General features: G+C 39.3%; 2 protein-coding genes across 10 annotated transcripts in view; one reads left to right on the forward strand and one right to left on the reverse strand.

The window, feature by feature from the left end:
• Positions 1 to 1,360: 1,360 nt before the first annotated feature.
• Positions 1,361 to 11,214, reverse strand: LOC111262173 (beta-keto L-gulonate decarboxylase). 7 transcript variants are annotated; one of them, XM_086968976.1, is made up of 9 exons: positions 10,945 to 11,214; positions 8,487 to 8,547; positions 5,832 to 5,966; positions 5,037 to 5,092; positions 4,597 to 4,680; positions 3,124 to 3,294; positions 2,869 to 3,021; positions 2,070 to 2,179; positions 1,361 to 1,715 (listed from the first exon to the last, which is right to left on the reverse strand). In XM_086968976.1, exons 2-9 carry the CDS (start codon positions 8,545 to 8,547, stop codon positions 1,484 to 1,486), a joined length of 1,002 nt encoding a protein of 333 aa, XP_086825102.1. In that variant the 5' UTR covers positions 10,945 to 11,214; the 3' UTR covers positions 1,361 to 1,483. The 7 variants fall into 7 exon arrangements, with proteins under 7 accessions (XP_086825102.1, XP_086825101.1, XP_086825103.1 ...); XM_086968975.1 differs by lacking the exon at positions 10,945 to 11,214 and adding an exon at positions 9,364 to 9,489; XM_086968977.1 differs by lacking the exon at positions 10,945 to 11,214 and adding an exon at positions 9,248 to 9,366.
• The window catches only part of LOC111262174 (protein NDRG1), a 40,683-nt gene continuing 28,760 nt past the window's right edge, over positions 6,004 to 17,926 (forward strand). The window contains exon 1 of one of the 3 annotated variants that reach the window (XM_022836241.2): positions 6,004 to 7,709. The gene's annotated coding sequence lies outside the window, so the exon portion shown is untranslated. Of the gene's footprint in view, positions 7,710 to 9,623; positions 9,776 to 10,864; positions 10,884 to 17,926 lie in introns of those variants that run through there. The other 2 variants (XM_022836240.2, XM_086968981.1) reach the window with 2 other exon arrangements.

A 17,926-nucleotide genomic window follows, 5' to 3' on the forward strand; every position in this document is an offset into this window, starting at 1 on the left:
ATATTGTTTGCTGCCACAATTAACTGAAGTTAGTACACTCCGTAGTTGCAGGGCAGACCGTTGCTGCAAGCGAAACTTCTTAGTACACTTTAGTGATCCAGTTCCTATAATCACAAAAATAATGAATTTAATATGATACGCGTTTGATATAAATAATTAACCGGTGTTGCAAAGGCAGTATCGATTTTCAATTACTGCAACCCTGGCGAGAATCACGTCGAGTTTTAACGTGCGTTAATGCTTAGGGCGGCTACTGTCGCCGTGCAGCCATTTACGGAAAGAGGTTTACCAATGGATTCTTTTAAGGTTTTTAGCAGATATGGATTACGTATCAGGCTCTCAAAGCACCGTTCCCTGGTTTTTCTTAGCTGCGCACTCTGGTGTTATCCTGGTCACCAGCTATATCTCCGTTTCATCGTTTTGAATCGCACATATATAGAGGCGTAAGGAGCTTAAGGCCTTTTGCCAACTTGCTCGACCGCTGGATTGCCTCCAATATAATTAATAGTGCTTGTTATGTCCTTTGCATATCGCACATCGAAAAAATAGGCGAAATTGTAAAAAATGTAAAAAAAGATTGTCATAAACATTTCCACTGGATACAGCTCTAGGCGATTCGTTTATTGTTATCCGATTGATATTGAATGTGCCAGAGATTGCCTGAAGCGTATTCTACAAACTGTAGTACTCTTGTTTCTTTTGGCCTTCACTGATAGGACAAGAGCAGCTGTTTGCAGGCAACCTCCACTGTAAGGGAAGACTGTAACTGGCATCTTAAACGGTTACGTAGGATTGGAAATATTATATATGTGACGAATTATAAATATGCTCTATCGTTTGTTTGTACGTAGGTCGAGCAAGGGTTTAGGGTCAATAGGGAGCTCCTCATGCCATAAAACTCGCATCGATCTGATGTTCAACTCATCGTGTATTTAACTCGTACCTTACTCATTGCATATGTGCCCTTCACTTACAGACAGCTGGCTGTTCTTCTGAAACGAATTGTTTTTCTCATGCAGTGCGGCACACATCTAATTTTATCCATATGCTGATTTGAAACATTCACACACGTACACTTTTAGAATTTACATTCTTGGCCTCATTAAAACGATATGCTATATTAAATTTACATTAAGGAACTTGCATTGTATAGCCCATTTGTATCTCCTCTCAGAAGCAGACGGTTCGACCATTCGTTAGTAAGCATTAGGTCAGCTAACGCTTACAGTCTGTTTACAGTAACAACCGCAAAATGCATTATCTTGTTTTTCCCTATAATGAAATCCTATGTTTTGGTAGTAATGAACAAAGTATCGCAGTCCGTTAAGTTAAAGTTAACTATAATGATAAGGACGGTAGGTTTTATTCATATGCAAATCTCTAATTTTATTAGTATATTAGAAAAATAGGATTCTCAAGAGCAACTTCTATAATCACGTAGATCCAATGTTTAAGTCAGTGTTTAATTTTAAATGCACATTTTCTAACACAATACGAAAAATCGCTGACCGATTGTGTGATATAGATAGTTATCCTGAATCTTAGTCCCGTCCGATCTGATGTGTCTCCTTCGGCTGATCGATTCTGACCATTTTTTCAGCAACGTTAAACCAACAGTCGTATTCCGTTTCTTCCGGGGTGGTATCATTGTGGTAATGTCCCCCTGCTCCGTGGGTGCTGAAGCAGTGCGTGTGGTCGATACGCAAGTCCCAGCCCTATGAAGCCAAACAGATATTCTGATTTCCGATCGCAGTACAAATAGAAATAATTCAAGACGATTTTTTCGTAAAACCTGAAACTCTCAAAAAATACTCCAGAATCAAATAATTTCAAAAAAAACGATGAGAGCTTACAGCTGACTTTTACGACTTCTGCATGCAGTATTCCTCAATTAACTTAGTCAGTTTACTTCGGATTTGAGCAGCTTACATGTCGTTAAAACGTACTCCCTTTTGGATAAGGTACAATTTACGCAGGAGTCAATTGCCAGTCGATCATGGAGAACGTGCATGTATAGACATCACAAATGGTAGGAAAAACAAAGTGTAAAATATCTACTGATAGCGTACCGAATCGTATGACGACATGACGGAAAGACAAATGAGTGGCGCGGAGAATTCAAAAAAGTGCAGCCATTTTTCAACATCTTCATTGTTAGTAAGCGGATCCTTCGAAAAACCTGGCTGAAAGATAAAGCCCAAATCAGAGAAACGTAGTTTGTGAGCCAATAAAAAAAAACTCGCGCTTTTGCAAAATATGTAAACCCTTGATATCTTAATCGAACGCTGACGCTAGCAATCAGGCAGATATCTACTACTAAGGTAGTAGTAGCAATAAAATCGCTGGCCGTGTCACCGTAACCCTGAAAAGGAGTTATTTGTGCTTAGGAATAGTTCCATCCGAAGGATACGTCATATATAAAAGGTTCGAATAATTCGCCATTTTCTGCGTTCGGTCGATTGAGCTTGCGATATGGTGTATCTATTTCTACTGTTTCTTGCCATAAATAATGGTCTATAGACATCTGCAATATCATGGTGCTTTGTATACGGTATTACTGAATCATTCTACGAGAGTCTTTTTCCAGAAACTCACTGAAGTTGACATAGTGCACTCTGTGTTGTTTGAAAGCCATGATATCAAAAAAAAAAAAAAAAACGTAAACTCAAAGCGCTTCACCGTGTAAGTGTTCAATCTATCGAGTCTTCTTTATGTCAATAAGTTACCTAAAACAAATTGCTAAAACTGCCACGTCTGTATTCATAAAATATAAGGAATAAATATCGTTACGTATACTCTTTTGTATATTAACAAGGTTAGTGCTACTCGTTTAAATGACAGTCTTTGCGTGCCTGCAGCAATCCCTACCATAATATGCAACTTAGCTTTTCCTTTCGTAATGAGGAATACCCCACCCAAACCAACAGGCCTATCAGGCCCAAACTCCTTTAGAAGAATTTTACGAATCGACGTGGTTAAATTATCAGGTCCCGTTCGCTTCTTTAAATGAAGATGAAGAACCTGCAAGATATAGGATGAAATGTAAGATTATTGAGTTAATCTCAGTACATTTGCTATTCGTCAATAGTTAGTGAGGTGAAGATTACACATTTATGCTCTGACCTTGCCTGGTTTTCCCTCCGATAGAAAGACATTTCCCATTAAACTGAAATCGGCTGATCCGTGAGGCACTTTCTCCACAAGGTGACTCCCGTCCTCACGAATGCGGGCGTAATAAGTTTTGTTTTTTGTCAAGTTTCCTGAATTACCGCCACATTTGATATTTGGCATTAACTGGAAAAAATCAACGAATAAAAAGTGTGATCACTCTTGATCGATATCTTCATCAATATTGTTATATTAACAAAGTGACGCGCAGCACTGGTTTGCTTAGTCTATAGTCGGCTTTTGTGAACGATGTTATCATTGCTATATAACATAGCAGTATCGAAAAAGTCCCCATAAAATAAAGGGGAATTACCTTTTGGGCAGTTATCTTGGTAAAGGCTGAGAGTTTAAAGCAAATCGAAATGTAAAGCCTATTTTTAACTTGATACAATCGGTACAAGAAACGGTTTGCAAGAATAGTCCTTTTTTTTTACAACAGAATGATTAAGAGTTTTTTAAAGATGCGTGAGGCTTCATCATAGAAAAAAAACTACATCATAAAGAAGGCGTTACCCATTAGTAGAGTAACTTCAATAAGGTGTGTATAAATAGATGCCTACAACTGCTGCAGAATAACAGATGACAGTAGCACGTCTGGATCAGAGTCACTTGATAGCAGAAGAAATGTTGCTAAAACGGTATAAATCAATTCGTTGTAAATGGCAATGGGACAGGTAAAACATATAACCGAAGTAGGAGAATATTAGCGACTTGAACTCGGAATCCAACTAGGCAGATTTTAGCTTTCTTTAGGTTGAATTGGATAAAATAGTCCGATAGCATTTGGTAGCGTCCGGTAACAAGGATCCCAGTGAAGGCCTCTAAGGCATACTGCTTAATTTAGAGGCGATGCTGGATGGCCAATATTGCTTGTTTTTTCAAGCTTTACCACCAACCTTCTCTAAGGCTTATCTGAGCGTGTACAAAAGATAAGCTAGTTGATACGCTTTGGAATCAGTTGAAAGTTTTCTTATTCTAAACTCAGCTAAATTCAGCAAAGATCGCTTTTTTTTTCGCTCTGAAGAGTATTTGCATTTTGGCCAAGTTGTAATTGTCACCAATGTAAGTATTTCAGGCTTTTTTTGGAAGAGAATCATTTCGCCTATGATTCGGTCCGGTTCGGGCATCCTGCCTTATGACAGTCACTCTATTTTGGAAAATGAATGGAGATGAAAGAAGTTCCTCTTGGCCACAAAATAGAACAGCATTTTGCGAACTGACTGATGTAACTTTTTTATCCCGTGCCCACAGCTGTTGTCAACCTCCACGTTAAGTTAGTTTTATATATATATATAAGCCTTTGTACAATTAATTTATTAGATATTGTATCGTATACACTAAAATTACTGTCGGTTGTGATGTCGTATTGGATTTTGCGACACATCTATCGGATGTAGTTATAGCTATAAGACGTCCAGTAATTCTTACCTCGGAATTCGTACCGATAACATGGCAGGGACCTGCACCGGCACCGACAAAGAAACCATCCGGCACGCCAGCCAAGAGAGCGATCTACCGATAATTCGAAATCAATCGGTAGAGAATATTAGATTGTTTAATGGAAACGCCATTAGAAAATCATTGGTATGCGCACGTTGTACATTGTCATTTTAGAGTGATCTAGAGAACAGTGATTTGAGACTTATATTATTGAGAACTTATTATGCACTTATATGGCTCACGCCCCCCTCTTATGAGTATTTTTCCAAATGACAAACAGCAAGGTGCGCCCTATGCAGAAGCGCACAGGCTAGCTACTATTAAAGAATACACACCAGGTGTCAGTAGCTGCGTGTATTATGGAGTCGCAAACTCAGATAGCTATGTATTATGTTATCTGGGTAGCGCCAACAAGTGATATATAATACCTCTTCGTAGTTATAACGTTTTTCAGGCCGCGCTACTGGTATCAAGTAGGGAACTCCTGCAAATAAATAAAATGATCGCAGGTTAGTCTCGTCACAGATCAGTCTATTGCGACTGATCTATGCGACTGATCAAAATAGAAAGTACGCGTGACACCTAAGCTTAGGTCGCCTAAGTTGTTTAAAAGTAAACATTTTCGTTTGTCTTATTTTATATGGGGCGGATTGTTAGGCATCAATTTAACTAGGTAATTTTCAGATGGATATGGTTATCTATTTGTATGAAATTAGATATGCATAAATTATGTGAAATGTTACGCACGAGGAGTCAGGATATGCATAGAAGTCTCGTTTTCAGAGGCATGTTTTTTTCCTCTAGGTTAGCTTGAGGAATATCGATTCCTGTTGTCTGCAAAGTCTCCAAGCTAATTCAGGACAGTCTAGGACAAATAAAGGAAGATCGCGACTATCTAAGCTATAGCGTCGGCATCATTACTAGCTAGGATTCCGAGAGTTTAGAAGGGTTCGTGATAAAATGAGCTTTTATCGTGGGCGGCTCTTTGCGAAAGAGAACAAAAATTCGAATGGTCAAATAAATATTACTTTTTTTATAGCCAAATTCATGGAACCATTAGATAAAACCTTATATCCGACGTAAAAGCTTATAGTTACCCAAAAATACCCATATCATCGACGTCACAGTATTTGTTAAGGCCCTCTAATAAATAAAATTCATGTGAAACTAATCTTGTGTTCCAATCGCGTCATGTATCAAATGTTATTCGCTAGTATACGTACCCCCAACGTCACAGATACGAGCCGATCCTGAAAGACCTTCTGCAGCAAGATAAAATGGTGCCTTTGTTAAGTCGGGGCAATCTTCCACTCTCACTAAAACCTCCGCAAAGGATTCAGTTAACCCTCTTTGGAGAGCTGCAAAGTAAATAGATAGCAAAACACTTTTGACATCCTTTGACACGAATCATACGTGATTGACGAAACAACACTTTTTATTATTAAAAACTTTATGGTGAAATCCGCTGTACGTTGGCCCCGGACAATTTAAATTGGGAGACCTTCTATTAGAGATGCAGGCTTGGAATATTCTCTCTCCGGCGTTGCACCCTGCACATTCTGCTAAATAAAAAAAGATGTCTAAGAACGAGAGTTCTGAACACTAATGGCTTGAAATAAGGTTTTCGAGAAAGTGTAGATGGCACGGAAAGTTTACTAGCTGTGCCAGCGAATTTTTCTTTCGCAAACCACTACAGTTTATGGAATTGCGCACTTTTTTTTCAAGATTTTTTTTCCATTCCTTAATAATATATTTAGATGTAATCCTAAATCGAGCGCTTTTTGTTCGTATATGCAGGGCAAGAGCCTCCATAGAATCCAACCAATCGGCAGGCTGTTGAATGATCCCACCGCACGACACCAATGTAGAAAGGTCGTTCCACGTATTCCTTCCACCTTATAAAGCTCCATAATGCATAAATCAGCATTGAATGAGATGTCCGGCACATTTGCGATTGACCTTTGGCTCAATATTAGTAGTTACTTAAGCTCAACGTACGCCACGGGGTGCTTCGGAACCTGCGAATCACAGCTAATGAGAATAAACCTACCTTACCTATTTTCAATTTTAACTAGCTTCTATTTCATAATTCATATAACGGTTGCACCGTTCCTCAACGGAAAAAAATTACTGCGAGCCTTCATTAGGCACATATCCTATACTTAACCTAAGAAGTGCCTATTAGCTGTTGTGGACTTCAAATTGGCTATATTTATTGAATTTAGATTGTTTAAAATCGGCTTCCTTTCAGAAGACTGCTCTTTCAGAAGCTCTAAAGAAAAATGCTCGCAATCGTCGTGAATCCATTTGTTTGAGTCGAAGAAAAGTTCTTCTCTACTAATCTAAAATTAGAAACAAACACTGGTAATAGTGATAATATAATAGTAATGACATCCCCATATAGTTTGATTATGCCCTAGTCCCTCAAGGCATCAAAACTATAGTTCAATAATTTGGTTTTGTTTGACTAGCCTACTAATAGAACTGGATAAGTAAAGATAATAGTGGTAACAAACAGTGAGCTCTGAACAAGGAGAAAAACGGAAATATAGAGTAAATAGCATAAAGTGAATCGAAATAATTTGTGTGAAGTCTTCCGTCTTTGTACAGTTCTTGTTTCAGTATGCAATTTGTGAACCCGCTGCTTTGATGATTCACATAGAGGTAGGATGTAGTCAAGGCATTATCTGCATGAACTCTGATTGGCAATGACAACTAACGTGGAATAGGCCAAAATAAGTTTAAAACGACGATTGAAAAAGAAGGTTAGCAAAAAGATCAGTAGGTGAGATAAATAGCAGTCATTTCTTTTTTAATCCTATGTGCTAGATTAGCATTAGATGGGTGTCTCTTTATCTCATTCCCTTTAAGAATCGAATTCGTCAGTTCTCTGCAGCACTATTACAAGACTAGCTGAAGCGTCGCTAGCGATGATGCAGTGAGGAAGCCTTTCTGCTTTGGCGCCGGACGGTACCGGACAACGAGAAGCTTACGCACTGGCTTGTTTGGTGGACTTGAGAAGCAGCGATCCTGATGGTTGCTGCCTGCAGCGGGTGTCGCAACCAGCCAGATGTATGCCTTTTCTGTGTAGCTACCTTCCGGTATGTAATCATTCGCCGTGTTAATAATTAGCTCACTGAGCAAATTATTACCAATTGGGCTAGCAAGTTCAACGCTGAAGGCGAGGGAAGTACTAAGTTAATGCAACCAGGAAGAAATAATTGTAGTCGCTAAGTGCTATCGACATAATTTTTCTTGGTATTTATTAGCACGGATTTGAACAATGGCCATGTTTTCTTATATTTTTGATAAGAACAACGTCCTTGAAGCGAAGAATCTCAGAGCTCAAAGGCATCGTAATAGCGTAGTCGGCGCTTATGTATGGATTAGCATCAAAGAAAATTATCAGTAATAGATAGATAGATACAACGTCGTCTTTGTTAGACTTAATTAATCAGGCGGGCGAGAGTCGTCGGACGTTGCCGAGGTCATCATTTAATCACTACACCTTATGTTGAACCATTATTTGGGGGTAAACGTAGTACTTCGTAAAGCTTGAAGATTACAATAGGTTTCTACGTGCCAGAGCTACCCGTTTTCGCCAACGACGTCCGTCAGTGGGGTGTAATAATTGTGCAGGTAACTTTATTCACATTAGAACACAATCAAGGATCCTACATGCCGGACAAGTGTAACCCGTTTAAAGTTCAAGTCAGACTATACTCTTCTGTACGTCTCTTCAGATTGTGTTCCTAAAGATCCGCAACTCACGCGATATAGCATAAAAAATTCAGAAACGAAGCACATTAGTAAGTAAATTTTGCCTCAAAGCCTCACTACATAAACCGTATCTTTATTCATCGATCAGCAGAGCTTACCCGTCGCAACGTTTTCCAGTAGTGGCACATAGTAGTCGTGTATTTTGATATCCATCGTCATCTGTAATGTTATACATATAGTTTACTGCATGCATTAGATAAAAAACAAATGCTTCTGGTAACAAAATAACTTGGATTCTCACAAGTCCACGTAACCGCAATACGGATATCCAATACAGCTAATTCTTAGGAACGCAACCAGTTACACATTGTTATTTCATTTTTTATAGTAAATCTCTAAATAGTAAGTAAGTAAAATTGAAATTCTCTTGCAAAAATGATCAACTGGTGATGTTTCAAACTAACAATATTAGCTCCGAACTGCTCAAACCGCGAAAATTCAAATGGAACATCTTAGATTGTACAATCAAAACTCCCTATTGGTAATTTACTACGACGTACAGGTATTAATTTATGCATATTAGTAAGGGAAGGCCAACTGACGTTATGCACGGCACGCTACCGTCTGGTTCTGCACTAAAGACGTCTGATTACTAAATAACGTGGAATATCTGTGAGGTACGCTAGCGCATAATATCCTTTGAATTTACCAAATGCGTTTCAATGTCTTTGTGTAGTACCAAGTCATTGTACAGACACAGCATTATTCGTTCGCTCCATGACCTCAGTTGCCTATTGAAACAAGTAATACGTCCTTATTTCGATATCGCCTGTGGTTGTTAAGTCGGTCAATATAAACCGTATCGCATAATTCAACCTTTCAATAATATCTAGTGATACGGAAAATCAACTATACTTGCTCAAAAGTCTCAGTCAAAAGTTAACTCTGTACGTCCACTTGTAAAGACACGTCAATGTTGCTTGTCGTTTATAACCGTTACTGCAAAAGAAGGGAATGAACAAAGTGACGCCTTACAAATACAAAGCACTATTGATTCCTGTTGTTTGTAGCCAACGACGTTAGCATAGAAAGTCGAGGAGCACTGACTGACTGACTGACTGACTGACTGGCTGCCAGTTCGTGCTGACGCTTATTAAAGACTCCGCAGGACAAACGTGTGCGGATGGTAGCGCGGCGTTGCCGAATAAAAGTGCACGCTCAGCTAAGCTGAGAAGAAAGCCGTATGGCCAGCAAGCGACGCCCGTTGGAAACCAAAATAGACAACGGCACAGGCATTAGATTCGCAATTGAGACGCTATGGCCGCTCGTGCCTACTACCATTTATCATTACGTGTATTGATGACCCTGTTTTAATGTGGCTTCATTAATTACGTTTTCTATACGCAAAAAAAAGCAGTATCCACTACTGTGTCCGCAATTTGTAAATGTAAGTGGAAAACCTCAGTGTCACAATAACACGGGAAGTCTATTCATCTTAGAATTATCATTCACTCATACATTCAATGAGTTGTTTGTAACCAAAGTATTTTTCCCGAGGTTCCTCATGTTCGTGGTCATGGGTTGGACATTAAATGCCTTCCACCTTTCTCTTCTCTACTCTAGCACTGTGAAACTTTTGGTAGCGCCTCTAAATTCTGCTAGCTGCTCTTTCCAGTTACTATCGAGGCATAAAAAATTGATTTTTGTATCCAATCTAATGGATTTTTAACTATCTCTACACGAATTCAAACAGAATTTTGACCACACGATGTTTTGAATTTTCACGATTCTGTTTCGTTTCCCTAAGCAGAGAATTTTTATGACATAGCGTATCGCAAGATGTTTCAGCATTTCGATAAAATACAATTGACTCTTATTATTGTCTACTGTATATGCGAACTACTACGAATCGCCTATGTTCGGCAGTTATCATTAAGCACTCTTTTTTTACTTGAATGTAACCGTTTTTGAGATAGTCGAGGACTTTTTGGCGCTTGACCAAAAGCGTACCTTCGCAGCTACGCATCTACTGCATTGATCTTGTAGCCTGGTTCCCACTTAAAAGGCCAACGTGTCTCTACCGAAAAATATTTGCTGAGCACCAAACTCGTCATACAACGACCGATTTTAATTATTGTCCAACTAACACTGTAATTCTTCTCGTCAAATTTACACGGACCTTAGTGGACGTGACGGTGAAACACAGTAGTGCTTTAGTGCCAGCAGTAGTGTTGTCACGTCAGCGTGTCGAGGAAACTTCCAGCGTACCTTCAACCATCTTTATATAAAATATTAGGCGTCCGCTAATTGTTGGTTTCGGTAGTTTGTTCGATAGCCGAAAGCCTACGCACGAAGCTTTTCACGGCTTCAAGAGAAGATTGTCCTAGTGTATTGGACGCGTTGTTAAAGGAACGCTTCAGAAAAGAGCTCAAGAGTAACGGGTTACTTTTAGCTGCAGCCGAGTAAAGGGGTTGGTGCCATAGAACATCATAAAATTGGAATCGTGTTTGTGAAAATGCGCAGTCGACTATAGTTGGTGTAAGGTTAGGTGTAACGTAAGTCAAATTCGCTGAGAGAAACCGAATAACGATTGGCGTTTAGCTGAGATATACTTACGTTAGATGGAATCAGTTGAGGTTCAGGAAGTCATTTAATGTATTGTTGGAAGTTTGATCTGCTCCTATGAACTCGTCGCTTCAATTTCACTTTGTCTAGGAGTCCTGTGCGCTGTATGTTATTGATGATGCTTTGAACACGTTTTTGAGGTAAAAGTTTTATGGTGATTGATTGATATTCAAGCTCTATAAAATTTAATTTGAGTCGAGTTAGGAGCGAATGAGGCGCGTCTGTACTCAAGCTACATTGGCCGCAACTCGAATCGTATTGGTTAGTAATGGAACGGGCTGAAAGATCAACTGTTATAAGAGTATTCCAGCTGGAACGGGATGGAGATTTTTTATGGTCTCTTTTTTATGGTCTATGGCTTATATCAGACTGCGGGTGATATCAGCCAGACTGACTAGCAAAACCCGCTGATCAGAAAGTGTGAAGTTATGCAGCACTCGATCGAACGGTTGCTATTGTGTGAGTGGTCAGCATCGGCAGTCTTATATCTATCTAGAGTAGCTTCATCTGTGCAGAGTGAAGATAAATCATCAAGTAGTATTGTTGCCGACGAGAATACGCGCGGAAATGAAATTTCCATCTCCAGCAGAATTACCGCGATATATTTACTCTTCACCCGAAACGAAATAACAAATTCACAGCACAGGCACATAGTAATTATGTGTTGGGATTATTATGTTAAATTTCTCTTAATAATCAGCAGAGATATTGTGTGCTATCCTGCAGTATCTACCTCTAATACATAGTGATGGTAGTTATTGACGCGAAAGCAATCCATGGCTTTGTTGTCAACTGTGATGTTACGTACGCGTTTCCTCAATTCGAAATCATTCGAAAATGAACATTTTCGAATGTATCAACTACCCAACTCAAAGACGTGTTGCTGCCACAAGAAGTTGCAGCTGTTAAGTTAATGGTTGCCATTACTGACGAGGCGTCGGGACGGCGTACCCACCAATTTGATTGATGTGAGAGGTTTCCCTAAAGCAGTTCTGTATCAGGACGGGAAGCTTAGCCGTTTATAAATTACGGACTAGTAGAAATGTAACATAGGGGGTGTACGGCGGTGCTGTGCCCCATACATTGAAAAGTCGATGTTGGACGTAAATGCGTTATTATCACTTGTCTCTGTTGTTACTAAGGGGCTGTGGTCACGTCGAATCATTCTGGCCGTGAGTTCTGTTTCAAAACGCTAAATAAACCTCCACAGTGCAGCAATTAAACCTGGCTCTTTGACGAGATACAGTCGCACGAAGATGATATCCCGATCCCGCCCCCCTATGCAGAGGGAGATATCCTCCGTTGACTTTATCCGTTTTTGTAATGAGGAGTTATTTAGAGCATATTCATAAAAACATGTCTATTCGACATACGGTACAAAGTGATATATCAAGCGTGCTGGTCAACGATACGCCTATGGAAAAGGCTATTAAATGCTTCAATGCAATGTTAAGGTGAAAGAAGCTGGTGTAGGACCAATATTAAAGAGTAAATCGAGGTGTTTATGGTGGATACATCATACAGTAGTACCAATTGTGTCACAGTGCTCCCGGTTTCGAGCTGCTTATCGTGACATTTGGCCAATTTTTAGAATGATAGGAATAATGTTTTGTCATTAGTATATTCATTCTTATATTATAGAAGAGATAAGTAAGTAATGAAAAAGCGAATTTCTGCTAAGTAAAAGCCTATATTTTTCGATATGTGACGAAAAGTATACTCTGTCGGATCACGCACCCACTCAATCCAATTAAGCTGCATTTATTCTGACCTAAGGTCCTGCTTTACAACAAGTATTTTAATATATCATCTGATAGAAATATAACGTCAAGGTTCTTTGCTGTAGTCGAACAATAACTCTGCTTCTGTGACCTCTAAACTTCAGGCCACGAGTAAGTGCTACCAAGTTATAGACTACGCACCGTTTTCGGCATGGATCATGAAAAAAGTATATATATAAATAGAGTGATTTGTAATAACATCACAGTTAAATTCGTGTCGTTGGTTAACATCATATATGGGCAGCGGCAGCCATTATTAACGAAACAAGATCGCATTGTGGTTGAATGGCTTAGTAATGACTATTTTGTACTGTCTTGTGTAAAATACAATACATGAATAGCCAGCCATTTTAAATTCGAAAACTTGCAGCTTGCAAGTTATTATTTGAAAGTAGATAGATTTGTGTACGAATCGGAGAAGTACGGAAATATGTTTTGCGAACTGCAATCCATTCTTCTGTTAAAATCTCGCAAAATTCTAGCCTGAAACGAATAATTATGCGCCTTACGTGAAGGACCTTCTAGCTGCAAGGCCTAGAATCGGTCCGAGTTCCTCAAGTGGATACAACCTTCACTTTATAACACGAATATAATATTATAGTTATAAAGCAAGTTGACTACTGGTGCAAAATAGAAGTGGGATATATGAAGGTTGAGAGTTAGTGGTATCTTGAAAATATACAGCTGTTTCTACAATATATTTAACATTGTATGCCGACAATATTAGAAAGACACTGTCGCCGAAATGCTGTTCCCTTAGCTTGTACACTAATAGTAAGTGTGTTTCCACAGTCTCTCTGTTGTAACTACCTTCGAGAGACGAACTTATATCTATGGGAAAACTGTCGTAGTACAACTATGTCGAAATGGAACGCCGAGAAACACTTGGACATTCGTTATTGGTAGAGTGGTATAATACGAGTGGTGGTACATATGACAAATTAGTTAGTGCCTACAGAATGTATTGGTCATGTCTATTTCGCTAAGGACAGCTTATACTTTAATATGGGCTACTAGATTTCGACAAATTTCGATCAAGTTTGGACCTATCTACGATTTTCTAGTCACAAACTGAGTTTTTTTTCCAGACGACCAACACTTTGTTTTAGTGTAACAAGTTGAGCATAAGTAAACTAGTAATGTAGAATTTTTGCTTAACGGGTTTTCAGTTAGATAATAATGTGTAGGCCATTCAAATCGATCCCAAAACGAAAATCCGGCAGCTCAGGTATACGAGATGAGCATATACGTGACAGTACGAGACATTGGTAACTCGTCATGACGTCTGTATTGGTCTAAGACGCCTTGTTCCTTTATATATATATATATATATATGCAGAGGATTATCAGCATGTACAAGAATGCTGATGTTAGATAGCATTTTATTGAGGAAGTCGTAAATTTAGCACCCGTAATAGAGTATGCATAGGTCTTGTCCTAAGGATTAAATTAATGTAATGGGAAGAAGGTGGGCTATACGGAACAAAATCTACTTGATGCTAACATTGAAAGAACGTTGTCACGTAAAGACGCCTCTGTCTCGCCGACAGGAAAGAACGAACAACAATTGATTAAGTATTGCTATATGGGTTAACGGTGGGGCTATATAAGCCACAAATGATTATGCACGAAGATGTAGCACACACACACACATTTATCTGAACAATATAATTAACAATACGCACTTTATTTTGTTTGACAGCTAAAACGCACGAACCTACATTTCAAAGACACAGATGAATGCTTTACCAACTTTGTCTCTTATTTCTTGCGGTGAAAACAATCCGAAACAGAAACTCCATCCTCTAGGGTTACGGTTAGTCTGCTGGAATGACAATTTGTGATGGCCCGATGGGCTTAGCTGACTGGTCGCTTGTGTTATCATTTTCGGTTTTTTTTTTTTGTGTTTTCGTACAGTAAAACGTACCTGTCTTGCCTAATAGAAAAGATAATAATAAAGACACGACGTTCTCGACTTTAGACACGACTGTGAATAATGATTATTTTGTGCTAGTCAACAAAACCTTTCATCACCTAACAGCTACCACATGTAGGGGTTGCAGCTTGTACGAACAGTGTCAAGGAAATGTGATCATGTGGACACCATTCTCCTGTTTGCGTCTCGTGGTTATCCGCGCTCAGTGGGTGTACATATAGTCCTTAAAGCGCACTGTAAAGCACGTCCGAACTGTTTTTTCCACTTGCAACCACAGAGGTGCACGTTGTAAGAAAAGATCTGCACTCATGTGACTATCACTTCGGCCACAAATTACGATCGTTAAGCTCAACTATTTTTGGTGAGACCATTGGCGTAAGACGGGGCGCCTCGTCGAGATGTTTGATGAGCTAGTATAACTGCACGACGCCATCGAGTGCGTAGATTATTGCTATCGAAGCAAAATCATCACATACAAGAAGGCCATCTTAAGGGTGTCCTGCGAGGGAGTCTTCATCCAACTGTTTTCTACTCCTTTGGTCGCAATGTTATCTGGAAGATTCGTTCATGTTCAGTTCCCTTTTCCAACTCATACGCAATTGGCCATGCTTTGGGCAGGGTACACCCTTGCTGAATGAATCTTGCACATTGGACAAGGCGTGCTGTTCATGTAGTCACTTGAAATATATTAAAGAACGAAGCGAACGAACAGGTGTCGTAAAAAGCTCATTTGGACTACCAGCAGCTGCAGCAGCTGTTACCACAACCTTGGGGTATCGTTCAGTAAGGCTTCGCTCATCACAAGTTCACTAGCTGGCTGCCCGACGAAAACGTCTTTATCTATAATAGCCCTAGCTGCTTTTTGCAGAGTCTTAAGCAGCGCTCTCTTTTTTTTATGAGTGATTTGCACAAATTTGAATTTACCGTTTGCTAACTGCACAGCAATTTCTACAAAACGAAATGAGTGTATAATTTTCGGCGCTGTTCCGAGGACAATGACGTTTATAAGTACTAAGGCGGGTTGCTGATCAACAGAATACAGCGCTTATATGACTCGAGAACACAATACTTTGGCAACATTGTGGGGTTTTATGAAAACAATAGTTAGAAGTTCCTTCACAGTGCTGTTAAATCAAATCGCTTAATGTACCCAAAACAGTAAGCATGTCTATAAAAGTTCAACAAGCATGATACTTTAGCCTTGAAGGGAATAAGAATCTCAAATAATCATTCTATGTATAAAATTACGTGAAACTGTAAAAAATCCAAAAAAAACAGGTCGATTATTTTGCTTTGTAGGTAAGCAACGAAGTAGAAAATGCTCAGCTGTTCCATAAAGCCTCACCTTTTGTATCATCGAGGAAAAAATATAATAACGCGAGATTTTGAAAATTCGATTATGCTAATATATAAAATAGATGCTCCCCTATTATAAAAACGAAACTGCCCGTGTAACCCCTAAACTTAGCTAAATCTACAGGCTAAATCATAAAGCATTATGTACTAAATATACTGTCACAAAATGCGAAGTTCCTAAGAAGCTCCTATGGCCATCCACACATCAGTTGTCCAGGAAGACCTGATCAGTCAAACGAGACAATCAAACCTCCGAGAGAAGCGCAACGCTAGCGCGCTAGCGTAAACCCATCCAAGTAGTTTACAGGACCTATACAAGATCTGAGTACCGGTTCATTCGGCGAATTAAAAAACTACTTTTCTTGTTACATTATTAAAAGCCTTCTTTTTTTAAAGAAGGCTTAATAATATAATAAGTTACAATATGAGTTCTTAATAATGAATCATTTTAGCCGTGTAAATTCGCCCTAGCTGCGATATCTCCTAAAATGTGCGCGATATATCACTATGTAAGCATTATCTAAGATTGTGTGATCAGCAACGACGGCTGCGTGTTCCATAAAACCCGCATTTCTTAGCCATCGTTTTTGATGCCAATGTTTTTCCCGTATATTAAGCTCTAAATAGCAACACGAAATTCGAACACTGCGCACAATTGGAGGACAGTCGAATTTATACCTTTAGTAACGTATTTCGTACTCAGCGGACACCTCGCTTTCATTTTTTAAAAAAGATATATTTTTATATTTGCTTGAAATGTTGAACTGTCCTTGTGGAAGTGGCTTCTAACCTTATATCAGCGTCGTACAGATTCGGTATTATGAAAACGTACATATTAAGAGCGTCCAAATAAATTAAACGACTGTAATATAGTATTGAAAAATGTAATGTCGGTAGTCAAGCATAACAGTGCAAATGATGAAGTTTGTGTAAGGCGTAACGGTAATTCTAGCAAACGACACGGAGGGCGCCAGCGTGTGTACCGTGACGGGAAACCGAATAGAGACGGAGATGATTAGTCGTCGCCCTAATGCAGTGCTATTGTTGGTGTCGGTGGCTCTGCGTGGCGGGCTGGCAGCAAAGATTGATGCGCTTGTCTCGGTGATTGATGCCATCAGACTAGAGATTGATTATAGCTGGTTCGAGGTCGGTTACAATACTAAGAGGGATTTATTAAAAACTGACTCGTAAGCTGCATATTATAGTGTCAGATGATCACTCGCTAACGATAGGTTACCTTGCAAAAAGCTTTTTGGCCTTTAACCACCATAGTTTCAAGGTTAATGCTAAATCCATTTAGAGTAAACCACTTGCCACTAGCACAGTGTAACATAAAAACAAATTCAGCCAGACTCTGGCTATCATCTAAAGGTCGTTGTCCTGCTCGCGCCTCGTGAATCGTCTTGCTTCTATCTGCAATTCAATAACATCTTTACGACCGTTTTATCGAGCTTGTAAGTGACCGATGCTTGATCTTGGATTTTGTACAACATCAGTCATTTGTTAAAACGCTATACCACCCTATTGCGATAATAAATCTGCCATGATGTCTGGAATTAGTAAACCCGGTACATATATGAGCCTATTCTAAAAGATATTTCCCGCCGCAGTTGTTCCACTTTTCCTGAAGTGCTCCTCAGTCGAAAAGATCTCAACATCATTTTATGCAGTTTGATGTTTTTATCCTGTGATTGAGCACGAAATCTTGAGCGATGATCACGGAAAACAATGAGGATAACGAGACCCATTAATGTACTCACTTTCGCCGCAGCCCTTAGCATGCTGATAGAATCTAATATTTCGCTTCACCATGCGCCACATTGCCTCAAGCCCTCACGTGGTGCTTTCTGCTAGCTTTCGTATTCGTTACTACACGAGATCCGATTCAGCTTGTAGCTAA

Source organism: Varroa jacobsoni, unplaced genomic scaffold (genome assembly GCF_002532875.2).
Source record: "Varroa jacobsoni isolate VJ856 unplaced genomic scaffold, vjacob_1.0 scaffold_631, whole genome shotgun sequence".
Lineage (NCBI taxonomy): Eukaryota > Metazoa > Arthropoda > Arachnida > Mesostigmata > Varroidae > Varroa > Varroa jacobsoni.

What these genes read in the sequence shown, in the direction of transcription:
- LOC111262173 (XM_086968976.1), bottom strand. Translation starts at nt 8,547, where the DNA reads ATGACGATGGATATCAAAATACACGACTACTATGTGCCACTACTGGAA. An exon ending in CGGAGGGAAAACCAGGCAAG is followed by an intron (nt 3,022 to 3,123) that starts GTCAGAGCATAA and finishes TATATCTTGCAG; the next exon opens with GTTCTTCATCTTCATTTAAA. An exon ending in TCATGTCGTCATACGATTCG is followed by an intron (nt 1,716 to 2,069) that starts GTACGCTATCAG and finishes TTGGCTTCATAG; the next exon opens with GGCTGGGACTTGCGTATCGA.